This window comes from Diaphorina citri, unplaced genomic scaffold (genome assembly GCF_000475195.1).
Source record: "Diaphorina citri unplaced genomic scaffold, Diaci psyllid genome assembly version 1.1 scaffold2257, whole genome shotgun sequence".
NCBI classification, from domain to species: Eukaryota; Metazoa; Arthropoda; class Insecta; order Hemiptera; family Psyllidae; genus Diaphorina; species Diaphorina citri.
This window is the reverse complement of record NW_007379682.1, coordinates 1-25,596: the sequence shown is the minus strand read 5'-3', so window position 1 is coordinate 25,596 and position 25,596 is coordinate 1. Positions and strand designations below refer to the sequence as shown.

Genomic DNA, 25,596 nt, shown 5'->3' with positions numbered 1-25,596 from the left:
CTCCGGGTTGAGAATAACTTTGTGATAGGTGCAGGTGGATAAAAAAGCCCCTCTGAGTCCCTGGACAGATGAATAATTGAACAAGCTGCTAATAACATTGATCAATCGAGCCCGGAGTCAAAAATAATTGTTGGGTGGATATTATAGGGTGGTAGGTTAGGTAACTTAATACGTAGGGTATTATAAGGTGGTAGGAGAGGACCTGCTAAGGTCAGGTCAGATGGGATAGGTAACCTACTAGGTATTTTAGGGTGGTAGGACCTGGTAGGGGTCACATAAAGTGACATGGAGAAAAACTTTTCATACTTTTCAATTGTTTCCATTTATTCGTTCTGAAGGGAATTTTTAGTCAGCTCCCATGGCGTAGTGGTCACTGCGCTCGCCTTGCACGCGGGAGACCCGGGTTCGATTCCCGGCGGGGTCAAGAAATTTGTATCATGCAAGTGATTGATTCCGTGACTGGCTGTTGCGGGGTCCACTCAGCCTCGTGAGGAAAATGAGTAGCTATGACATGTAAATGCGCATAGCGACCGGTGCCAGCATGGTAGGTAAACATTGGATGTTAGGATTAGTGAGATATTGGGAAAATCCTACAATGCTACAGTGAGCACCAAAGTTTTGTGACATAATAACACAAAGAAACTGCATTTACAATTGTTTCAATTTCATCTCCTTTTGTAGATTTTCTTCTTCTTGGCAAATCAGGTACACTATCAGTCTTTTACTTCTAAATACATAAATTACTCGTACCTATCTTAAATTTAAAAAAAAGCTCCTTTTACTGGTTTTACTTACAATTTGAGCATGTCAGTTCTACGACAACAAGTACCCTTCTCCAATGCCACCCCAAATACCCTTATTGATTATGATCCTTGAACTTACCTAAAATCAGACAAACAAAACGCAATCAAATTAATGTCCAAATCGAAAGCATAAATATTTTCAAGTTGAGTTTGTAGTTTGTACCACAGTATCAAAGCAAAGTTTAATGTTCAATTCCACAGTACCTATCAAAGCAAAGGTTTAATACTACACATTTCCACGTCCAATTTGTTCAATTCCACAGTATCAAACGGTACCTATCAAAGCAAAGGTTTCAATTCCACAGTACCTATCAAAGCAAAGGTTTAATACTACACATTTCCACGTCCAATTTGTTCAATTCCACAGTATCAAAACGGTACCTATCAAAGCAAAGGTTTCAATTCCACAGTACCTATCAAAGCAAAGGTTTTATACTACACATTTCCACAACTCGTTCTACTGATAAGGCCAGGTGATAACAGCTTGTTTGTGTGAAATACAGACCCAAGTGCGAGGGAAAACAACACTGAAGGACTTTAACGTGAGCTTAACTCAACAAGGTAGCTGCTCATTGAAGGGATTTTTTTACTTTTCAGGTGCCGAAAGTTGGTCACATTCTGTTTGGTGATTTTGAGCTGGTCTTGAATAAACTTGGTGTGTGTCAGGGCGTCTTCTATTTGACCGGTGAAATTTGGATCCGTGAGGAAGTCTTTGACCGCGGGGGCTTTGCCTTTGGGTTTGGGACCCATTGGTGGACTGTTCACCAATGTTTGTGTTTATGAGTGGAGGAGTGTAGTTTGGCGTGACGCGACGAAGAAGATATGAGGTTCGTTCTCGAAACGGCTGGCTCTCTTCGGCACGATAAGACCTCAGCAAAGCAGTAATAGCCCCCTCTATCAAACCTCTCCAAAAAAAATCTTACATAATTTGCATTTTTTTATTCTGACTCAACTATTTTATGAGCTTACTGAAGCGACGAAGAGATGTCTGTGCTTCATTTAGGATGAATTTTGAACACTATTGCTAGCCGCTTAGCCAGTAGATAGAACACGAGGATGGATGGTTCTCTGATCTTTGAAACTTTGTCCTGTAGAATGTATACCTAATGTCATTCAGCAAGATCCCTAATAGAGCAGCGTGGACGGTACCACGGTAGTTAAGGATGTGCGCATAAGGTTCATAAGTGAAAAGATCATGGTCTCGGAAGGGAAAAAAAAATATTCTAAAGTCAACATCAACTGAAGTAGGTAATTTAAATTTAGCGAGGAACTACTGAACATTGCAAGAGTGCATCTCAATAGACACACTCATTCCCCGAGTAATTTGTCGTCTTAATCGTCAAGTAGAGAAGAACACCTGGCAATTCTCTTCAGCATTAAACCGGGAATGTCTACCAAGAGTACCAAGTACCTATTTGCCAGGACATTAAGTAGTAGCTTGGACATGAAGTAGTAACTTGGACATTAAGCAGTTGCTTGGACAAGTTGGCCGGCCATAGACTAATATGTTGCGGAGTCTCAATGTCCAATAACACGATAGCAACATGACCAGCAAAATTCTGGGCTATTGAACCTGAAAATAGCATAGCGCGTTGCTAAATACATCTCACATCATTCCTATCTTAAACGTATGTACATACTATGTATAATAAAACGTACAGCAAGTACAGAACGTTTAATATCCAATAACAGAAATAGCTTCAGATCCACTGGAGTAGGTAGGTAAGTACATACTATGTATAATAAAACGTACAGCAAGTACAGAACGTTTAATATCCAATAACAGAAATAGCTTCAGATCCACTGGAGTAGGTAGGTAAGTACATACTATGTATAATAAAACGTACAGCAAGTACAGAACGTTTAATATCCAATAACAGAAATAGCTTCAGATCCACTGGAGTAGGTAGGTAAGTACATACTATGTATAATAAAACGTACAGCAAGTACAGAACGTTTAATATCCAATAACAGAAATAGCTTCAGATCCACTGGAGTAGGTAGGTAAGTACATACTATGTATAATAAAACGTACAGCAAGTACAGAACGTTTAATATCCAATAACAGAAATAGCTTCAGATCCACTGGAGTAGGTAGGTAAGTACATACTATGTATAATAAAACGTACAGCAAGTACAGAACGTTTAATATCCAATAACAGAAATAGCTTCAGATCCACTGGAGTAGGTAGGTAAGTACATACTATGTATAATAAAACGTACAGCAAGTACAGAACGTTTAATATCCAATAACAGAAATAGCTTCAGATCCACTGGAGTAGGTAGGTAAGTACATACTATGTATAATAAAACGTACAGCAAGTACAGAACGTTTAATATCCAATAACAGAAATAGCTTCAGATCCACTGGAGTAGGTAGGTAAGTACATACTATGTATAATAAAACGTACAGCAAGTACAGAACGTTTAATATCCAATAACAGAAATAGCTTCAGATCCACTGGAGTAGGTAGGTAAGTACATACTATGTATAATAAAACGTACAGCAAGTACAGAACGTTTAATATCCAATAACAGAAATAGCTTCAGAGCGGGAGGCCCGGGTTCGATTCCCGGCGGGGTCAAGAAATTTGTATCATGCAAATGATTGATACCGTGACTGGCTGTTGCGGGGCCCACTCAGCCTTGTGAGGAAAATGAGTAGCTATGTAATATAATGCGCATAGCGACCGGTGCCAGCATGGTAGGTAAACATTGGATTTTAGGATTATTGAGATATTGGGAAAATCCTAAAATGCTGCAGTGAGCACCAAAGTTGTGACATAATAACACAATGAAACTGCATTTACATTTATTTACATTTTTAGTCATATTCGAGCGGCATTAGAACTATTACTAGAAGATCAGAGATCTGTAGAACTCTCTCAGAAAAAGGGCCACTACGAGGTGCCCAACTTCCCATAGGTTCAGGAGATGTGGCCAACAAACAGGCAGACAAACTGAACAAAAAATAGTCATGTTAAACTCTTGGAGGGTTTCAGCAGTCATTATATATAAGTTCTTTCGGTCAACTTAATAAGGAGAACCAAAAAGGCAGATATATTTTGCAGAACTTCAAAGAATTATTATAGTTTATTTGTTAAAAGCCGACATGTTTCGGAGGCACTCCCTCCATCATCAGGGCTACAGGAAACACTAAACACTAAACGAGGTACACTGAACACAGAAGACTAGAGGAGATCACAGAAAGAGGGTAGGTATAAGGTTAAAACTATAATATATAAAAATATAAATCTGGGGCTAAAAATTGGAAAGACATGGTTGTGCCATAAAAATTGAAAAGACATGGTTCTCCTTATCAAGTCATGTTAAAAACATGAAATTCGATTTGTTCGTTCAATTACACGTCTCTGGACTGGGTACAGTTACAGTGCCTCCGATAGAATGCTATGCGGCATATTATGACATGTACATATGTAAGTATCAGGTAGCTACATAATATGTACTTGTATTACTTGTAGTAATTTATGTTTCAGACCTTTGGACACAATTCAAATATGTTCACAAGGGACGAACGTACATATATGCAAACTGTAGTAAATACGGGTGTATTTGACTTTTTATTTACTAATTATAAAGAAACTATAGGGATCTATTTCCTTCTCCATTGTTGGGTACTAAATTTTCACGTCGCTACTGGAACTCGAACCTCCGACCCCCGGAACGAGTCCAACCTTGGAGGAACAGTGAAAGTACGAAATGTGTCACTACTCTTACCCCAACTTTCCCTACATAATGAGGGCTGTACGTACACATAAGTTTTCTCTTGTTTTTGATGACGGCGCCAGATTCAAGAGAAAAAATGACTCTTGCCAAGTTTTCGTTTCTCTTTTATAAAAGACAACGATGCCGCTCTCTACGCACTACTAAACGTTTACGTGTACGGACGCTAACGCTTGATTCAAATACGGTAACGCTTCATTTACACAGAATATACAGATCATAAGAATTGACCAGAAATGGGTCTGTCCATTTTCTTCTACTCCAAACGAGATGAAACGAAATGACACAAAAAATGATAGGGACTTTTACATGTGAGAGGCTGGCTTTTAACTACCCAGGTCTCATATTGGGCTTCATGCCTGCCGTTTTTCACTGGGAATTGAACCAGCTCGCGAGGCACCTTGAACACTCAGCAACACGTCAAGTCCCAGACTGCTGATTATTTGCTACAAGCAAAATTTTGAGTCAACAATTAACAAAGCTAGGAGAGCAAATTTAGCTATGGTTTCCATGTAATGCTAGCTTAACAAATAGTGTTTAAACGTATCCATATTCCATACGGACGTGTCCAAGATAACAACCAGCGTTTCTTGTTCATCTATCCTTCTACCCACTAACCTTGTAAGAAACCACTTGCAAATCACCCTGTAAACTTCAAGTCTATCTAGAAAAGCAAAAAACCCTCCCTATCCACAAAGAATTTCAACATAGCACGCGGAGTCATTTCATAATCACAGCAAGCAACATAGTTATCCCCCTACAACGTTCTGATAAAATTTCCCTCAGTATGCATGTACCTCACCCCCCCCCATTCGTCCAAAAAGGACTGCGTCCCGCTTTGGGCCAAAAAAAATATGGTCACCCTATTTATACTGCACTAACCTCGTAAGGAAGTATGAGTACCTCGTTGATACACTTTACATGTTTGTCTGTTTCACCATATTCCCTTGCTAAAGAAATACTCAGTATGCATATTGCATAGTGTAGGATTACATCATAATGTGAGCAAGTTCTTCTATTACGATACGCGACGTGTTAAGAAAGTGGAGAGATCTTGAGTTACAGAACGGAAAACAATTTCCTTTTCCTACACAATACAGCACTTAGCACGATATACTTTGCCATACAAACCTTAGCACGATATACTTCGCCATATAAACCTCAGCAACTACTTACACTTAGCCATACAACACTTACGACCAGGTAGGTATACAGCATAGCAAAGGTTGAGTGCGAAGGGCATCCACTCGTAAAATTTGTAGCCAAAACCAAACGTCAGCCCAAAGCAATCACCCTAGTTAGGGCTCACTGAGAGGCTGACGAAAAAGGCCGACCCCGTCTGTACACGGGAAAAGGGGAAGAAAAAAGAAAGAAGTCTGTTCCACCATACTTAACTCTTGATTTTGAATGGGCTGTCCCATTTTCATACTTGTACTTGCCCAACACATTTCGGTGGCACAGAGGGCCAGGTCTAGTTCAGATTCAAAACCTTGTAAAACTCTGTACATATTATCTACAGTAGTTTCACAGTTTAAACACCCTGTACAATCTCTGTACGTATGTTTTTTGTCGGTAGTGCAGAAATCTAAAGAGGAAACAGATAGGGTTGCATCACTGGCCAGACAGCTAACGTCAACACCGACCTCTGATAACAAACACACAATTCTGCATAATCTCTTCAGACCCAGACACCAAGAGGTTATCTAAGCGTGTAGGAAGATCGTGTATGTTTTTTGTCGGTAGTGCAGAAATCTAAAGAGGAAACAGATAGGGTTGCATCACTGGCCAGACAGCTAACGTCAACACCGACCTGATAACAAACACACAATTCCGCATAATCTCTTCAGACCCAGACACCAAGAGGTTATCTAAGCGTGTAGGAAGATCGCTTTATCTCCCTCTCTCTAGGTACTTATTTTTGCTCATCTTGGTGGTATAGTGGTCATGGCGGTCGTCTGGTAAACAGAAGGGTTCAATATCAGGCTAGGCATGGAATTTCATCCTCATTTTATTAAAGGAATTCTACAGTTCAATGGACCAAGAACTAGAGGTAGACTCGGGGGTAAATAGATTTTTTTTTTGGTGGTATAGTGGTCATGGCGGTCGTCTGGTAAACAGAAGGGTTCAATATCAGGCTAGGCATGGAATTTCATCCTCATTTTTTTAAAAGGAATTCTACAGTTCGATGGACCAAGAACTAGAGGTAGACTCGGGGGTAAATAGATTTTTTAGGAGGTTTGATAGAGGGAACTGTAATTTTATTGCTAAAGCCAAGGTCATATCGTCCTGAAAGACAAGAGGGAAGAATCGAAGAATCAGGATCGAGAACGAACCTCATCTGTGTAGGAAAAAAATCCATCCCGGACGGGAATCGAACCTACCGCTTACAAGACAGACGCACTACCCTCGAAGTTAATTAGGTTGGCTTTCAAAGAAAGTAACGAAAATACAGAGATGTGTAGGGAGATGATTAACATTTCGGCCTTTAGCTACCTCTTTAATCCCCAGGTGTGTACAGTAGTGGTCAAGACAATCGCCTAATAAACAGGAGATTGTGGGGTTAAAGAAAGAATTTTTGTCATTATTTTTCCAGAATTTGACCAAAATAATAGTAGGTACATACCTACTTTGTAATATACCTAGTGCTAGGGTAAAGGGACTTTTTAGTCTCACTCGAGCATTATAAACTAACATTAGCGAACTAACTGCCTAGCTGCTCACCTAAAACTCATTACGGTTTATTTATAGCCTCATGATTCTCTCCTTTTTTTAATGTCTGGCAGCCTTCATATATGATTTTATGGGCGATTTTTACGACTCAAAAATATCGTAAAAACAGAAATTGAAAAAAATGGGGGAGCGATATAAAACGCAAACACGATACTGAGAGCAAGGGATCGATTGATTGAATTACCGTGCAATTTATTCTGCACAAAATGGAATAATGGAAAAGTTTGTATGTACCTACTTAAGTACATAGGGCGGTATATGTTTAAGAGATGCAGATACAACCATATTATGAGAAAGTGGAGAGATCTTGAGTTACAGAACGGAAAACAATTTCCTTTTCCTACACAATACAGCACTTAGCACGATATACTTTGCCATATAAACCTTAGCAACTTATACTTAGCCATACAACACTTACGACCAGGTAGGTATACAGTTTAGGTACAGCCGGCCCGGTTAGCTTGGTTGGTAGCTCGTCTGCCTAAGCGCTAGGTCGAGGGTTCAATTCCCGCCCGGGACGGATATCATCCTATACAAATAAGGTTCGTTCTCGGAACGGCTGGCTTTCTCCTATCCTGCTTTCCTTCTCTCTTCCAATTCGGGATGATAAAACCTTAGTAGCATTTTCAGTTCCCTCTGTCAAACCTCTTGAAAAAAAAGTGTCTTTCATATCAGTATGCATATTGCATAGTGTAGGATTACATCATAATGTGAGCAAGTTCTTCTATTACGATACGCGACGTGTTAAGAAAGTGGAGATATCTTGAGTTACAGAACGGAAAACAATTTCCTTTTCCTACACAATACAGCACTTAGCACGATATACTTCGCCATATAAACCTTAGCAACTTATACTTAGCCAAATAGCCATACAACACTTACGACCAGGTAGGTATACAGTTTAGGTACAGCCGGCCCGGTTAGCTTGGTTGGTAGCGCGTCTGCCTAAGCGCTAGGTTGCGGGTTCAATTCCCGCCTGGGGCGGATATCATCCTATACAGATAAGGTTCGTTCTCGGAACGGCTGGCTTTCTCCTATCCTGCTTTCCTTCTCTCTTCCAATGCGGGATGATAAAACCTTGGTAGCATTTACAGTTCCCTCTGTCAAACCTCTTGAAAAAAAAGTGTCTTTCATAATTGTGAAACACATCACATCACATCTTCTGCGTTGGAGGTTATTATTTGTTATTTGTATATCTAATCACAGGTATAACACGGGTAAAAACGGCGAAAAATTCCAGCTTAATAATATCTGACATCTGTCACACAGCGCTCATTCTTCCTTGATGTGTGATTAAAAAACCAACAAGCACTCATTGTGTGTTTTCTCAAACGTGTTATCAACACTCGTTCTATTTTTTTAATGTCTGGCAGCCTTCATATATGATTTTATGGGCGATTTTTACGACTCAAAAATATCGTAAAAACAGAAATTGAAAAAAAAAAAAAATGGGGGAGCAATATAAAACGCAAACACGATACTGAGAGCAAGGGATCGATTGATTGAATTACCGTGCAATTTATTCTGCACAAAATGGAATGATGGAAAAGTTTGTATGTACCTACTTAAGTACATAGGGCGGTATATGTTTGAGAGATGCAGATACAACCATATTATGGTACATGAATTACCGTGCAATTTATTCTGCACAAAATGGAATAATGGAAAAGTTTGTATGTACCTACTTAAGTACATAGGGCGGTATATGTTTGAGAGATGAAGATACAACCATATCATGGTACGAACGGTCCCAGTTTTGCTCATTTGAACCCTGTTAAAACTCGAAAACCCCAAGCATTACAGAGGTATGTAAGTACTGGGAAAGATAAAATCAATTGAAAAACGTATGACAGAAAAAAGTTCTTCAGTTCCCTTTACAAGCTACAAGAGGAAAATTAATATTTTCCAATTTCCTCTCCCAAATTCACATCCATCTTTTTTCTCCCATGTTTTAATCCCTGAATACCCTTAGAGAACTCCTTATCTACCTGCTACATCGTATCCCATTCAATCAACTTTTGAGCAGGTTTCCTTTCTCTTTCGTCTTTTTAACAATTTTCAAAAGAGAACCTTCTCTGTTACCTCACAATTTTCTCAATCGATTACATTACTTTATATTTTCCTACACAAGCTACCTACCCAACAAAATATGATGAAACATCAATTTCCCATAAAATCAATACGGTGAACAACTTAGTACTCAAATGATATTCAAGCATCAAATGATATCATATCTACGTATTTAGATGTTTGTTTTTAGACTAGTAGCTTGAGACTTGAGACCAGCCACCAGACGTAAGCTGCTAAGGTGACCATGAATTATTTCGAACAAAACAAAATACCAAAGACAAACCACAATTTTTCCAATCAACAATCAATACAGAGCAGTGGAGGTGGAGGTACACCCTGAATCCCTGATCCAAAAATTCCTTTATCAAAAAACCAGAAAACCTTCAACACACCAAATCATTCCTCCTACTTAAGTCCAAGTCCCAAGATCTACAATCGAAAACCCAATCTCTCTTGGTACACCTAAAAATAACACACAACACACCTATAAAAAAACTCAATTCCTTCAAAACACCATGATATAAAAACACGCTGATGTGGTTACAACGTGGCAACACTGTACATAAAAAAAAGAACATTGATCGAGCATCCACCACACACAGCCACGTACAATGTGCAACGTTGTCAGATGTGGCTTCATTTCTCATTCCACTGCTCGGTTCTTGTTTTCTTTTTGTATCTCGACTTGAATAGGGAACGAAGTTTTTTGCTTCTTGCGTTCTCTACTTTCCATCTTTCCAAGCTCTTCAGTCTCAGGTCTCAGGTCAGTGTTCACAGACAACACACAGGGAGGGAACGGATAAATTCGAGAAAATCGTAAACGATTGACTGACGTTGGAAATGGGATTTTCAGAGGGAAAAAAATCGACTAGTTTCTCGTTTGCCATTTTCACTTGAGATTCTAGAGAATTTTGGTGGGAAAAAAAATAGTCTGTGAGAAAATCAAAATTTAAATAGACGCTATCAGTTTCCAGCTGGTAGATAAAAATTAAAAATAATAAATACTCGTATTTTCAACCAGTGGTTCAAGTAAACTTTAGAAGTAGAAGTCATTGAAAAAAGGGCCCCTAAAGGGCCCCCGATCAAAGGACCCCAGATCGGGTCAAATGAATGTAGGTAATGTTTTTTTATGAGTTTTTCGTCAGCCTCTCGATCAGCTCTAGGGTGATTGCTTTGGACTGACTGATATTTGGTTTTGGCTTCAAAAAATTTTGAGTGGACGCCCTTCGCTATTTCTTTAACAAGGGCCATAGACTAATATGTAGCGGAGTCTCAATGTCCAATAACACGATAGCAACATGACCAGCAAAATTCTGGGCTATTGAACCTGAAAATGGCATAGCGCGTTGCTAAATACATCTCACATCATTCCTATCTTAAACGTATGTACATACTATGTATAATAAAACGTACAGCAAGTACAGAACGTTTAATATCCAATAACAGAAATAGCTTCAGATCCACTGGAGTAGGTACACAGCAGAATGCAATGCCAGATGCACTGTATATTTCAACGAAGTGCATCCACACTGTTTGAGAGTTCGACAGTAATAAGAGGTAGCCTACGGCTGAGGTAGAGTTTGACAGCAATAGTGCTAATCCAGGGTGAGGTAAAGAGACTTTTAGTCATGTCATATTCGAGCAGCATTAGAACTATTACTAGAATTATTATTAATTAGATTCATATTAGACACCTAAATTAGATAATAGCTTACCTTATCATCAATTAGGTGGTCTGACCACCTAATTGATGAAGGCCATGCCTACAAGAAGACTAAAATAGAGGTCTTATACAAAGGGAAGAAATACCGTGAAGTCATGAGCTACGAACAAATTTACATCTACGAGTCGGTCAGAAGAAATTTGAATCTAAACGCGGTAATAGACACTCTTCCATCTTTAGTCTATGATACTGAACAGCTGATTCAAGATCACAATGCACGCCCAACACCTACGCAAACAACAAACCAACCTCAGTCATCTTGAAAAAGCCTACGAGTGAGGCGAAACTCGAGTCGGTGTAAATAATAATCCCCAACTAAGAACCCTAGTCAACTATAAAATAAGGTAAGCCACTATTACTAGAAGATCAGAGATCTGTAGAACTCTCTCAGAAAAAGGGCCACTACGAGGTGCCCTTCCCATAGGTTTAGGAGATGTGGCCAACAAACAGGCAGACAAACTGAACAAAAAATAGTCATGCTAAAAACATGAAATTCGATTTGTTCGTTCAATTACACGTCTCTGGACTGGGTACAGTTACAGTGCCTCCGATAGAATGCTATGCGGCATATTATGACATGTACATATGTAAGTATCAGGTAGCCTACATATGTACTTGTATTACTTGTAGTAATTTATATTCAGACCTTTGTACACAATTCAAATATGTTCACAAGGGACGAACGTACATATGCAAACTGTGGTAAATATGGGTGTATTTGACTTTTTGGACAGCATTCAATTCACCCGATTTCATACCGATTCCCCCGATTGCAAAATTTGAAGCCAGAAGTGTATGATTCTATTCCCCCGATAGAAAAAAAGGTATAGTTCTATTCCCCCGATGAACAAAAAATGAAAAACATATTTTCATTCAAAAAGTAAAAAGAAAATAATCAATTTATTTAAAAGAATCATATATTTAAAAGACATTCGTTTATTGAATGGGCTGTCCCATTTTCATACTTGCCCAACATATTTCGGTGACCCAGAGGGGCAGGTCTACTTCAGATTCAACACCTTGTAAAACTCTGTACGTATTATCTACAGTAATTTCATAGTTTAAACACCCTGTACAATCTCTGTACGTATGTTTTTTGTCGGTAGTGCAGAAATCTAAAGAGGAAACAGATAGGGTTGCATCACTGGCCAGACAGCTAACGTCAACACCGACCTCTGATAACAAACACACAATTCTGCATAATCTCTTCAGACCCAGACACCAAGAGGTTATCTAAGCGTGTAGGAAGATCGTTTTATCTCCCTCTCTCTAGGTACTTATTTTTGCTCATCTTGGTGGTATAGTGGTCATGGCGGTCGTCTGGTAAACAGAAGGGTTCAATATCAGGCTAGGCATGGAATTTCATCCTCATTTTTTTAAAGGAATTCTATAGTTCAATGGACCAAGAACTTGAGTGTAGACTCGGGGGTAAATAGATTTTTTAGGAGGTCTGATAGAGGGAGCTGTAACTGCTACAGCTAAGGTCATATCGTCCTGAAAGACAAGAGGGAAGAATCGAAGAATCAGGATCGAGAACGAACCCCTCATCTGTGTAGGAAAAAAATCCACCCCGGACGGGAATCGAACCTACCGCTTACAAGACAGACGCACTACCCTCGAAGTTAATTAGGTTGGCTTTCAATAGAAAGTAACGAAAATACAGAGATGTGTAGGGAGATCACTAACATTTCGGCCTTTAGCTACCTCTTTAATCCCCCCAGGTGTATACAGTAGTGGGCAAGACAATCGCCTAATAAACAGGAGATTGTGGGGTTAAAGTATGAATTTTTGTCATTATTTTTCCAGAATTTGACCAAAATAATAGTAGGTACATACCTACTTTGTAATATACCTACTGCTAGGGTAAAGGGACTTTTTAGTCTAAGAATCAGGATCGAGAACGAACCCCTCATCTGTGTAGGAAAAAAATCCACCCCGGACGGGAATCGAACCTACCGCTTACAAGACAGATGCACTACCCTCGAAGTTAATTAGGTTGGCTTTCAATAGAAAGTAAGAAAAAATACAGAGATGTGTAGGGAGATCATTAACATTTCGGCCTTTAGCTACCTCTTTAATGATTTAATCCCCAGGTGTGTACAGTAGTGGTCAAGACAATCGCCTAATAAAAGAATAAAGGTCAAGATATGAATTTTTGTCATTATTTTTCCAGAATTTGACCAAAATAATAGTCGGTAGGTACCTATACCTACTTTGTAGTCTAGTTACTAGTGTAAGGGGACTTTTCAGTCCCATTCAAGCAATTCCCTTACCCTTTGGTTATGAATCCATGTCATGCCAAGAATAATGCCAGTTAGAAAGATTGGTCATCAGTTCATCAGATATGCCCTAATACAGTCTCTGTCATTTGAACCCTGTTAAAACTCGAAAACCCCAAGCATTACAGAGGTATGTAAGTACTGGGAAAGATAAAATCAATTGAAAAACGTATGACAGAAAAAAGTTCTTCAGTTCCCTTTACAAGCTACAAGAGGAAAATTAATATTTTCCAATTTCCTCTCCCAAATTCACATCCATCTTTTTTCTCCCATGTTTTAATCCCTGAATACCCTTAGAGAACTCCTTATCTACCTGCTACATCGTATCCCATTCAATCAACTTTTGAGCAGGTTTCCTTTCTCTTTCGTCTTTTTAACAATTTTCAAAAGAGAACCTTCTCTGTTACCTCACAATTTTCTCAATCGATTACATTACTTTATGTTTTCCTACACAAGCTACCTACCCAACAAAATATGATGAAACATCAATTTCCCATAAAATCAATACGGTGAACAACTTAGTACTCAAATGATATTCAAGCATCAAATGATATCATATCTACATATTTAGATGTTTGTTTTTAGATTTTAGACTAGCAGCTTGAGACTTGAGACCAGCCACCAGACGTAAGCTGCTAAGGTGACCATGAATTATTTCGAACAAAACAAAATACCAAAGACAAACCACAATTTTTCCAATCAACAATCAATACAGAACAGTGGAGGTACACCCTGCCTGATCCAAAAATTCCTTTAGGTATCAAAAAACCAGAAAACCTTCAACACACCAAATCATTCCTCCTACGGCGACGCAGAGATGTCTGTGCTTCATTTAGGATGAATTTTGAACACTATTGCTAGCCGCTTAGCCAGTAGATAGAACACGAGGATGGAAGGTTCTCTTATCTTTGAAACTTTGTCCTGTAAAATGTATACCTAATGTCATTCAGCAAGATCCCTAATAGAGCAGCGTAGACGGTACCACGGTAGTTGAGGATGTGCGCATAAGGTTCATAAGTGAAAAGATCATGGTCTCTGAAGGGAAAAAAAAAAATATTCTAAATTCAACATCAACTGAAGTAGGTAGTTTAAATTTAGCAAGGAACTACCGAACATCGCAAGAGTACACCTCAATAGACACACTCATTCCCCGAGTAATTTGTCATCTTAATCGCCAAGTAGAGAAGAACACCTGGCAATTCTCTTCAGCATTAAACCAGGAATGTCTGAATGTCTACCAAGAGTATCAAGTACCTATTTACCAGGACATTAAGTAGTAGCTTGGACATTAAGCAGTTGCTTGGACAAGTTGGCACTCGTTCTACTGATAAGGCCAGGTGATAACAGCTTGTTTGTGTGAAATACAGACCCAAGTGCGAGGGAAAACAACACTGAAGGACTTCAACTTGGGCTTAACTCAACAAGGTAGCTTATTGAAGGGATTAGGTTTAATACTACACATTTCCACGTCCAATTTGTTCAATTCCACAGTGTCAAACGCCGTCGGATCGGCAATCCCGAACGTATTCCTCACGGTTTTTGTCGTCTCCTCCAAATCCTTCAGCTTCTCCCGCAAATCATTCTGTATGGAATGACTCAGCAGATCAATCTTCTCCTTCATATCAAATCCCCTCTGGTTTTTCAGGTGCCGAAAGTTGGTCACATTCTGTTTGGTGATTTTGAGCTGGTCTTGAATAAACTTGGTGTGTGTCAGGGCGTCTTCTATCTGACCGGTGAAATTTGGATCCGTGAGGAAGTCTTTGACCGCGGGCGCTTTGCCTTTGGGTTTGGGACCCATTGGTAGACTATTCACCTAATATTTATGTTTGGATTTAAACTGTTTATGTGTGAGCGAGTGTTGTAGTTTGGTGCGATGAACGGATTTCTGTACTTGATTTTTGTAGTTTCACTAATGACTGGAGCTAGCCAGTAGAGACAACACGAGGATGGATGGTTCTCTGATCTCTGGAACTTTGTCCTGTAAAATTTATACCTAATGCCCTTCAGCAAGATCCCCGACAGCGTGTGGAAAGATGGTCTGGAAGGGAAAAAATTTCAACATCCAAATTATGTGATGTATGTAGTTTACATTTTAGCTAGGAACTACTGAACATTGCAAGAGTACACCTCAATAGACACACTCATTCCCCGAGTAATTTGTCGTCTTAATCGTCAAGTAGAGAAGAACACCTGGCAATTCTCTTCAGCATTAAACCAGGAATGTCTACCAAGAGTAGCAAGTACCTATTTGCCAGGACATTAAGTAGTAGCTTGGACATGAAGTAGTAGCTTGGACATTAAGCAGTTGCTTGGACAAGTTGGTCGGCCATAGACTAATATGTAGCGGAGTCTCAATGTCCAATAACACGATAGCAACATGACCAGCAAAATTCTGGGCTATTGAACCTGAAAATAGCATTGCGCGTTGCTAAATACATCTCATCATTCCCATCTTAAACGTATGTACTTGTACATACTATGTATAATAAAACGTACAGCAAGTACAGAACGTTTAATATCCAATAACAGAAATAGCTTCAGATCCACTGGAGTAGGTAGGTACACAGCAGAATGCAATGTCAGATGCGTTCAGGAGTAGGTATGTTCATGGTACACGAATGCAATGCCAGATGCACTGTATATTTCAACGAAGTGCATCAATACTGTTTGAGAGTTCGAGAGTAATAAGAGGTAGCCTACGGCTGAGGTAGAGTTTTGCAGTAATAGTGCTAACCCAAGAAGGAAGAATTGAAGGAACGAGATCGAGAGGAAGGAAGACATTCGGAATGCTGACCGACATATTGAAAGGAAGGACATTTGAAGAAATAAAGGACGAAGCACAAGATCGTGAGAGGTGGAGAAGAGGAACCTAAATCAAGAAAACAGTTGAAGTTACGATGTTACCTGTTCTAGAACAGATTTACTAGTATATATTAGTGCTAACCCAGGGTGAGGTAAAGAGACTTTTAGTCATATTCGAGCAGCATTAGAACTATTACTAGAAGATCAGAGATCTGTAGAACTCTCTCAGAAAAAGGGCCACTGCGAGGTGCCCAACTTCCCATAGGTTCAGGAGATGTGGCCAACAAACAGGCAGACAAACTGAACAAAAAATAGTCATGTTAAAAACATGAAATTCGATTTGTTCGTTCAATTACTTACACGTCTCTGGACTGGGTACAGTTACAATGCCTCCGATAGAATGCTATGCGGCATAATAAGACATGTACATATGAGAGTATCAGGTAGCTACATACATATGTACTTGTATTACTTGTAATAATTTATGTTTCAGACCTTTGGACACAATTCAAATATGTTCACAAGGGACGAACATACATATGCAAACTGTGGTAAATTATATGGGTGTATTTGACTTTTTATTTACTAATTACAAAGAAACTATTGGGATGTATTTCCTTCTCCATTGTTGGGTACTAAATTTTCACGTCGCTACTGGAACTCGAACCTCCGACCCCCAGAACGAGTCCAACCTTGGAGGAACAGTGAAAGTACGAAATGTGTCACTACTGTTACCCCAACTTTCCCTACATAATGAGGGCTGTACGTACACATAAGTTTTCTCTTGTTTTCAATGACGGCGCCAGATTCAAGAGAAAAGATGACTCTTGCCAAGTTTTCGTTTCTCTTTCATAAAAGACAACGATGCCGCTCTCTACGCACTACTAAACGTTTACGTGTACGGACGCTAACGCTTGATTCATATACGGTAACCGGTAACGCTTCATTTACACAGAATGTACAGATCATAAGAATTGAACAGAAATGGGCCTGTCCATTTTCTTCTACTCCAAACGAGATGAAACGAAATGACACAAAAAATGAGAGGGACTTTTACATGTGAGAGGCTGGCTTTTAACTACCCAGGTCTCATATTGGGCTTCATGCCTGCCGTTTTTCACTGGGAATTGAACCAGCTCGGCTTTCCTCACGAGGCACCTTGAACACTCAGCAACACGTCAAGTCCCAGACTGCTGATTTTTTGCTACAAGCAAAATTTAGAGTCAACAATTAACAAAGCTAGGAGAGCAAATTTAGCTATTGTTTCCATGTAATGCTAGCTTATCAAATAGTGTTTAAACGTATCCATATTCCGCGTTTTTCACTGGGAATTGAACCAGCTCGGCTTTCCTCACGAGGCACCTTGAACACTCAGCAACACGTCAAGTCCCAGACTGCTGATTATTTGCTACAAGCAAAATTTAGAGTCAACTTAACAAAGATAGGAGCAAATTTAGCTATGGTTTCCATGTAATGCTAGCTTATTAAAAAATAGTGTTTAAACGTATCCATATTCCGTACGGACGTGTCCAAGATAACAACCAGCGTTAGATATGAGGTTCGTTCTCGAAACGGCTGGCTCTCTTCGGCACGATAAGACCTCAGCAAAGCAGTAATAGCCCCCTCTATCAAACCTCGCAAAAAAAATCTTACAAAATTTGCATTTTTTTATTCTGACTCACCTATTTTATGAGCTTACTGAGATTCCCTTACCCTTTGGTTATGAATCCATGTCATGCCAAGAATAATGCCTGTTAGAAAGATTGGTCATCAGTTCATCAGATATGCCCTAATACAGTCTCTGTCATTTCAACCCTGTTAAAACTCGAAAACCCCAAGCATTACAGAGGTAGGTAAGTACTGGGAAAGATAAAATCAATTGAAAAAAGGTTGATGACAGAAAAAAGTTCCTCAGTTCCCTATACAAGCTACAGGAGGAAAATTAATATTTTCCAATTTCCTCTCCCAAATTCACATCCATCTTTTTTCTCCCACGTTTTAATCCCTAAATTCCCTTAGAGAACTCCTTAGCTACCGGCTAAATCGTGTCCCATTCAATCAACTTTTGAGCAGATTTCCTTTCTCTTTCGTCTTTTTAACAAATTTCAAAAGAGAACCTTCTCTGTTACCTCACAATTTTCTCAATCGATTACATTACTTTATATTTTCCTACACAAGCTACCTACCCAACAAAATATGATGAAACATCAATTTACCATAAAATCAATACGGTGAACAACTTAGTACTCAAATGATATTCAAGCATCAAATGATATCATATCTACGTATTTAGATGTTTGTTTTTAGACTAGTAGCTTGAGACTTGAGACCAGCCACCAGACGTAAGCTGCTAAGGTGACCATGAATTATTTCGAACAAAACAAAATACCAAAGACAAACCACAATTTTTCCAATCAACAATCAATACAGAGCAGTGGAGGTGGAGGTACACCCTGAATCCCTGATCCAAAAATTCCTTTATCAAAAAACCAGAAAACCTTCAACACACCAAATCATTCCTCCTACTTAAGTCCAAGTCCCAAGATCTACAATCGAAAACCCAATCTCTCTTGGTACACCTAAAAATAACACACAACACACCTATAAAAAAAAAAAACTCAATTCCTTCAAAACACCATGATATAAAAACACGCTGATGTGGTTACAACGTGGCAACACTGTACATTTTTGGATTTTTGGCTTTATGGTTTTCTGGACAAAGTTTGCACCACCATTTTCGTGTTCCTGGTAAAAAGACCTTTAATTTGATATAAAGGTCGACTATGTTTGGATAAGTCCTAAAGTCCTTCTATGGGGACATACCACACACAGACGACACCGAAGCGAATACAATAGTCCGTCCCTTATACCTTTTTATTACTATTGTAATAATAAAGGAAGGACGGACTAAAAACCAGAAAACCTTCAACACACCAAATCATTCCTCCTACGTAAGTCCAAGTCCAAAGATCTACAATCGAAAACCCAATCTCTCTTGGTACACCTAAAAATAACACACAACACACCTATAAAAAAACTCAATTCCTTCAAAACACCATGATATAAAAACACGCTGATGTGGTTACAACGTGGCAACACTGTACATAAAAAAAAGAACATTGATCGAGCATCCACCACACACAGCCACGTACAATGTGCAACGTTGTCAGATGTGGCTTCGTTTCTCATTCCACTGCTCGGTTCTTGTTTTCTTTTTGTATCTCGACTTGAATAGGGAACGAAGTTTCTTGCTTCTTGCGTTCTCTACTTTCAAAGCTCTTCAGTCTCAGGTCAGTGTTCACAGACAACACACAGGGGGGGAACGGATAAACTCGAGAAAATCGTAAACAATTTGACGTTGGAAATGGGACTTACAGAGGGAAAAAAATCGACTAGATTGCCATTTTCACTTGAGATTCTAGAGAATTTTGGTGGAAAAAAAACAGTCTGTGAGAAAATCAAAATTTAAATAGACGCTATCAGTTTCCAGCTGGTATACTATGTATAATAAAACGTACAGCAAGTACAGAACGTTTAATATCCAATAACAGAAATAGCTTCAGATCCACTGGAGTAGGTAGGTAAGTACATACTATGTATAATAAAACGTACAGCAAGTACAGAACGTTTAATATCCAATAACAGAAATAGCTTCAGATCCACTGGAGTAGGTAGGTAGGTACATACTATGTATAATAAAACGTACAGCAAGTACAGAACGTTTAATAGGTATCCAATAACAGAAATAGCTTCAGATCCACTGGAGTAGGTAGGTAGGGTAGGTAGGTAGGTAGGTAGGTAGGTAGGTAGGTAGGTAGGTAGGTAGGTAGGTAGGGTAGGATTTTGGACCGAAGAATACTCAAGTAGAGGGGACTGGTCTGAAATGCTATGGATTATGGAAGAATACAACGTTGTATCTTACAACATATCTTTGTTCTTGTTTAGACTGCTGGGGTAAAGGGACTTTTCAGTCCTATTCGGGCAAGATAAACAAGGTATATTCTATTCTATCCTTCGCCTTGATATTTCTTTGGCTAACAAGGTTTATACTGTTTATAATAGATAGCCTAATAAGTTGTGTTCTCATCGTTACACGCCACTTCTTCACCCTAGCCTTTTCTTACTTAAATAGGGTCGTCAGCGTTTCTTGTCAGTCTCTTCCAAGTAGCCCTATTGGAAACTTCCATAAACATCTTACAGCGGAACGTAAGCTCACCTCTACGACGCGACGCTATAAATTAATGGTATTCATCATGGTCCCCAAAAACTTAAAAAACTCAAGTAGTTATTGAGCATTCACGCCATTAGAACAACCCTGGATACTTAGATAGCCGTTTCGAGCTTTTGGCTCTTATCATCTCTGTATTTAATGAAAATAATGATAGATCCAACAGATCTGGTATAAATCGAACACTACTGGAATATATACCTAACAATAATCACAATCCTAGAGAGATGGTATACAATGAAGACTTATTGGAATAGAATAGAATATACCCCCTATAACGCCAGAATAAGACTAAGTCCCTTTCTTGCAGTCTTGAATAGAGCAAATCATCAAAATCCGCCCCGGGCGGGAATCGAACCCGCGGCCTAGCGCTTACAAGGCAGACGCACTACCAACTAAGCTAACTAGGCTGGTCAGAAGAGTAAGGTATTCTCATTAGACATCCTCTTCGACATGCAGAGTAGGGGCACTTACAAAGGAAAGGCGCTTTGAAGCCGATTTTTTCTTCTTCTGTCTTTTTGCAGGTGAGAGATACTTATAGTGGCTTTCACCAATGACTTAATGTAAGATTTTACTAAGTATTGCTTTTGGATCGTTAAAAACTCCTTTTTGGATCATTACTTAAAAGCTCCTTTTTGGATGATTGAAAATTCTCCCGTTAGTGAAATCTCCCATTAAGTCATTGGTGAAGTCCATCGTGCCTATAAACTGCTATGTGGGACTCTTATCCCTTACTTTCTTTCAGGGATTTCAACCAACTCAACTCTTCAATGAATGTCCTCACGAGGCTGAGAAGTACTGAGTACACACTGAAGTAGTCGGCAGCACGGGCTGTCCCAGATGGTCTCCCTTTCGGATACGAACCACGGGCAACGTTGCTTAACTTCAGTGATTCATCCGGAACTGTCGTATTCAGCGCGGTATTGCCACCACTATGTAGGTTCGTATAAGCTTATAGGTCAACTCTAGTGTTGTTTGACTCTACACCTATTCCTCAGAGTGGGCTTTTTGTGTTCCGAGGTTAGCCCACTAAAGGAAAATTTCGGTATGTAGCCCCAAATGTGACAAAGATACAACACGAAACTTTTGGTTAAGATCGGTGCAACGGTTGGCGGCATTTTGGCCGCTTAGTATTGTGATGATTTTTACTTTCCTTATCCTATAGGAAGGAAAGTAAAGTAATCGGGTCAAATTTTCGATGGTCAGATTGTACGGAGTTAAGCCCGCTATGCACGTAGTATAGGTTGAAGGAAAATTTCGTGCTGCTTTTTCCTCTAACATGTCAACATTTTCAACACTAGTCATAGTCATCACTGGTAGCAGCCTAGTGAGGAGTACTACTTAGCGAAACCCCAAGGCCGGCAACATAATGGTCTGAACACAATAACAAAATGCTATTCAGGGTGTTCAACTTTCTCCGCGAGCTGACGGCAAGGGTTCCGCGAGATATTTTGGAAAAATCATACACTAGATAAAATGGAAAAAAGCATGCAGAAATACCTACCACTCTTCCCATAGTAATAAATGAAAATAAAATGTTGTTATAAAAAAAAAACTTGTTGTATTTTTATAATAAGGGTGTGGGGGTGGGGGGTGCAATCTTGAAAGTTCAGGGTTCCGCAAAGATTTTCACCTTTTGAAAAGGGTTCCGCGGGCCAAACTAATTAAGAAACACTGGGCTAGTGTTTGGTTTAGGCTTGTGAGACTAGTAAAGTGTCCATTTGTCCAATGACGTGGTCAACTATGATTTCGAAAGTAATGTAATGAATGTACCTCAACCTAGATCATTTTTCTTGAAAAATACCTAATCAAGAAAGAGTAGAAACAAAGTTGAGAATTTGCTGTAGCATTTCATATCCCCCTGAAATAACGTATGGGAGAAGACATTATTCAGGTCTACAGAGAATGCAGAAAAAATGGCCCTAGAAAGATGCTTGTTAAAAAGAAAATGTCAAAACGCATTTCCGGAATTCTGATTCTGAGCCTAAACCAAAGGGGGGCGAAAATACACATTTATATGACCTAACCACTCTTTCACATCTTGGACCTAAGTAAGAAGCCGTTGTCACAACTTCAATAGAACACCAAAGTGTGACTTTACTTTGGGTACAAACCCTTGAGATGAAAACATTTCAGACCTGTACCTCAACCAAGCTCAGTTGTCTCAAAAATTTAACTTGAGAAAACTTGACAAAGTTGAGTAGGAATTTACTATAGCATTGCATATCCCCCCGAAATAACGTATGGTGGGAGACATTATTCAGGTCTACAGAGAATGCAAAGTATGCGGGCGATATACAAAGTTGTATCTTGTACAATGTTGTAGAGTTGTATCTTACAACGTTGTATCTTTGTCCTATCCCGTCTTGTTATTTTTATTTCTTTGACTGACTGACTAACTAACAAGGTATCAAGACAAAATTCGTATTATTTGGACCGAAGAATACTCAAGTAGAGGGGACTGGTCTGAAATGCTATGGATTACTCGTATGGAAGAATACAAAGTTGTATCTTGTACAATGTTGTAGAGTTGTATCTTACAACGTTGTATCTTTGTCCTATCCCGTCTTGTTATTTTTATTTCTTTGACTGACTGACTAACTAACAAGGTATCAAGACAAAATTCGTATTATTTGGACCGAAGAATACTCAAGTAGAGGGACTGGTATCGAACGTTGTATCGTGTACAGAGTTGTATCTTTGTCCTTGTTTAGCCTGCTGGGGTAAAGGGACTTTTCAGTCCTATTCGGGCAAGATAAACAAGGTATATTCTATTCTATTCTATCCTTCGCCTTGATATTTCTTTGGCTAACAAGGTTTATACTGTTTATAATAGACAGCCTAATAAGTTGTGTTCTCATCGTTACACGCCACTCCTTTTTTCTAGCCTTTTCCTACTTAAATAGGGTCGTCAGCGTTTCTTGTCAGTCCCTTTCAGATAGCCCTATTGGAAGCTGTTCATAAACATCTTACAGCGGAACGTAAGCTCACCTCAACGACGCGACGCTATAAATGGTATACATCATGGTCCCCAAAAACTTAAGTAGTTATTGAGCATTCACGCCATTAGAACAACCCTGGATACTTGGATAGCCGTTTCGAGCTTTTGGCTCTTATCATCTCTGTATTTAATGCAAATAATGATAGATCCAACAGATCTGGTATAAATCGAATACTACTGGAATATATACCTAACAATAATCACAATCCTATAGAGATGGTATACAATGAAGACTTATTGGAATAGAATAGAATAGAATATACCCCCTATAACGCCAGAATAAGACTGTGAAAAGTCCCTTCCCTGCAGTCTTGAATAGAGCAAATCATATTGCACTAAAAGTGGAAATATTGGCAAAGGAGCAAAGGATAGAGCAAATCATCTTGCACTAAAAGTGGAAATATTGGCAAAGGAGCAAACTCGCAGCTAACAGCATCACTGCAGACGACACTGCTGCAAACGTCTACAAATGAAGAGAAATGGCTTCTAATGACCGTAACACAACTCCTGGCGTAGCACAGAGCGCCGTCATCTGTCACACCTACTAGTTACTACACTACTTCTCCTTTCCCGAGTTCTAGCTGTTCCTTCCCTACCTAATACACTACTTCCCCTTTTTGCCGGGTTCCAGCTTCATCCCTTTCCTTCTTCCCACTATCCACCCGTTCCTTTACCGCCCATCGCTTCCTCCCAATTCTCAAATACTACCTACACTATCCAATGTTCCTTGTACCTATGTATCTTCTTTTCTTCCCAAATACTTTGTCATCCTCCCTTTTTGAACCTCCTATTGCCCACGCCCAGCCCCAGCGCCAAAAGTTATAATGTAACAATACAGGAGAAATACCTTTAAAAACAACACAACCAATACCTATAAATAAATTAGTTGATGCGACTCCAAAATACTGCGAAATGTTAAGTACAAAGTTTTAACCTTTGAATACCTTTGAATTAGTGGAACTCATTGAGAAGGTGGGAGATAAGATAACACCCCGAGTCTATAACACTTGCCTTCAGACCAGGCAGGCGGAATGGAACGAACCAAGTGGCCAAGTGAGTTCCAGGTTTTAACACTACGATTTTTCTCTTAGTAGGTCTGAAAAAATCTCATCATGAATCTCAGCAAAAAAGAAAATGTCATTTGCTCGTTAAATTTAGAAAGGCCAGGCCGTTCGAAAAGCCAAGAGGCCTTTAGAAGCCCCGTAACCGTAAAGTCCCTTTTTTTAGTGAGTTCTACAATTAACCGAGCCACTCGTTTGGTACCAGTGTCTCTTATCTATGTATTTCGGTATTTTGAACTCAATCTGGCTGTAGAAAGCTATTATTTTCAGAGAGAACCACGTAGGCAGCACCGAAATTATTCGGCACAGTGTGTGTACACAGTTCCACACATCTGTTTCAATAAACTCACCATATTTACAGCAGATCCATATGGTATTATCAACTCATCGAAGTTGTTATCGTCAGCCATATGGTAACATCAATGCTTTTATCATAATTGTGTACATGGTTTAGTTAGAAGATTGCCATTCAAATTAGAAGATACAGAACTAACTGAATTGAAAATCAATAGTTTTCGCTAATTTCATACTAAAAATCCATTGAAAAAAACAACAACTATTTTTAAAATTTTGAGGAAAACCCATCAAAACTTGCAACACTGCCTCCACACTAGTAAACAAACCCGTATTTCAAGCTTTCCTTTGTGCATTTTCCGTTCTATAAAACGAGATTCTACACTGTCAAAATTTGAATACCTACATAGTATCATTTTGTCACCATATTGTAGTGAAGTACACACACAAATGTACACGTCTTGTCTGTATCCCATAAGAGCAGATAAATTTTCTTTTCCGCACTACAAAACTAGATTGAACACTCTCAACATTTGAATACCTGTGTCATTTTTCACCATATTGTACAAATGTACACCCGACACATCCGTGTGTTTCTCCTCCAAATCCTTCAGCTTCTCCCGCAAATCATTCTGTATGGAATGACTCAGCAGATCAATCTTCTCCTTCATATTAAATCCCTTCTGGTTTTTCAGGTGCCGAAAGTTGGTCACATTCTGTTGGGTGATTTTGAGCTGGTCTTGAATAAACTTGGTGTGTGTCAGGGCGTCTTCTATTTGACCCGTGAAATTTGGATCCGTGAGGAAGTCTTTGACCGCGGGGGCTTTGCCTTTGGGTTTGGGACCCATTGGTGGACTGTTC

At 39.2% G+C, this 25,596-nt stretch overlaps 1 protein-coding gene across 3 annotated transcripts; it reads right to left on the bottom strand.

Moving 5' to 3' along the window:
- Nucleotides 1-701: 701 nt before the first annotated feature.
- LOC103518577 lies at nt 702-25,590 on the bottom strand. Of its 3 annotated transcripts, none has more exons than XM_026830336.1 (3): nt 14,800-15,180; nt 1,217-1,234; nt 702-882 (listed from the first exon to the last, which is right to left on the bottom strand). In XM_026830336.1, exons 1-2 carry the CDS (start codon nt 15,145-15,147, stop codon nt 1,220-1,222), a joined length of 363 nt encoding a protein of 120 aa, XP_026686137.1. In that variant the 5' UTR covers nt 15,148-15,180; the 3' UTR covers nt 702-882; nt 1,217-1,219. The 3 variants fall into 3 exon arrangements, with proteins under 3 accessions (XP_026686137.1, XP_026686136.1, XP_026686135.1); XM_026830335.1 differs by lacking the exon at nt 702-882 and adding an exon at nt 25,389-25,590 and having other exon boundaries at nt 997-1,234; nt 14,800-14,952; XM_026830334.1 differs by lacking the exon at nt 702-882 and having other exon boundaries at nt 997-1,234.
- Nucleotides 25,591-25,596: the final 6 nt, after the last annotated feature.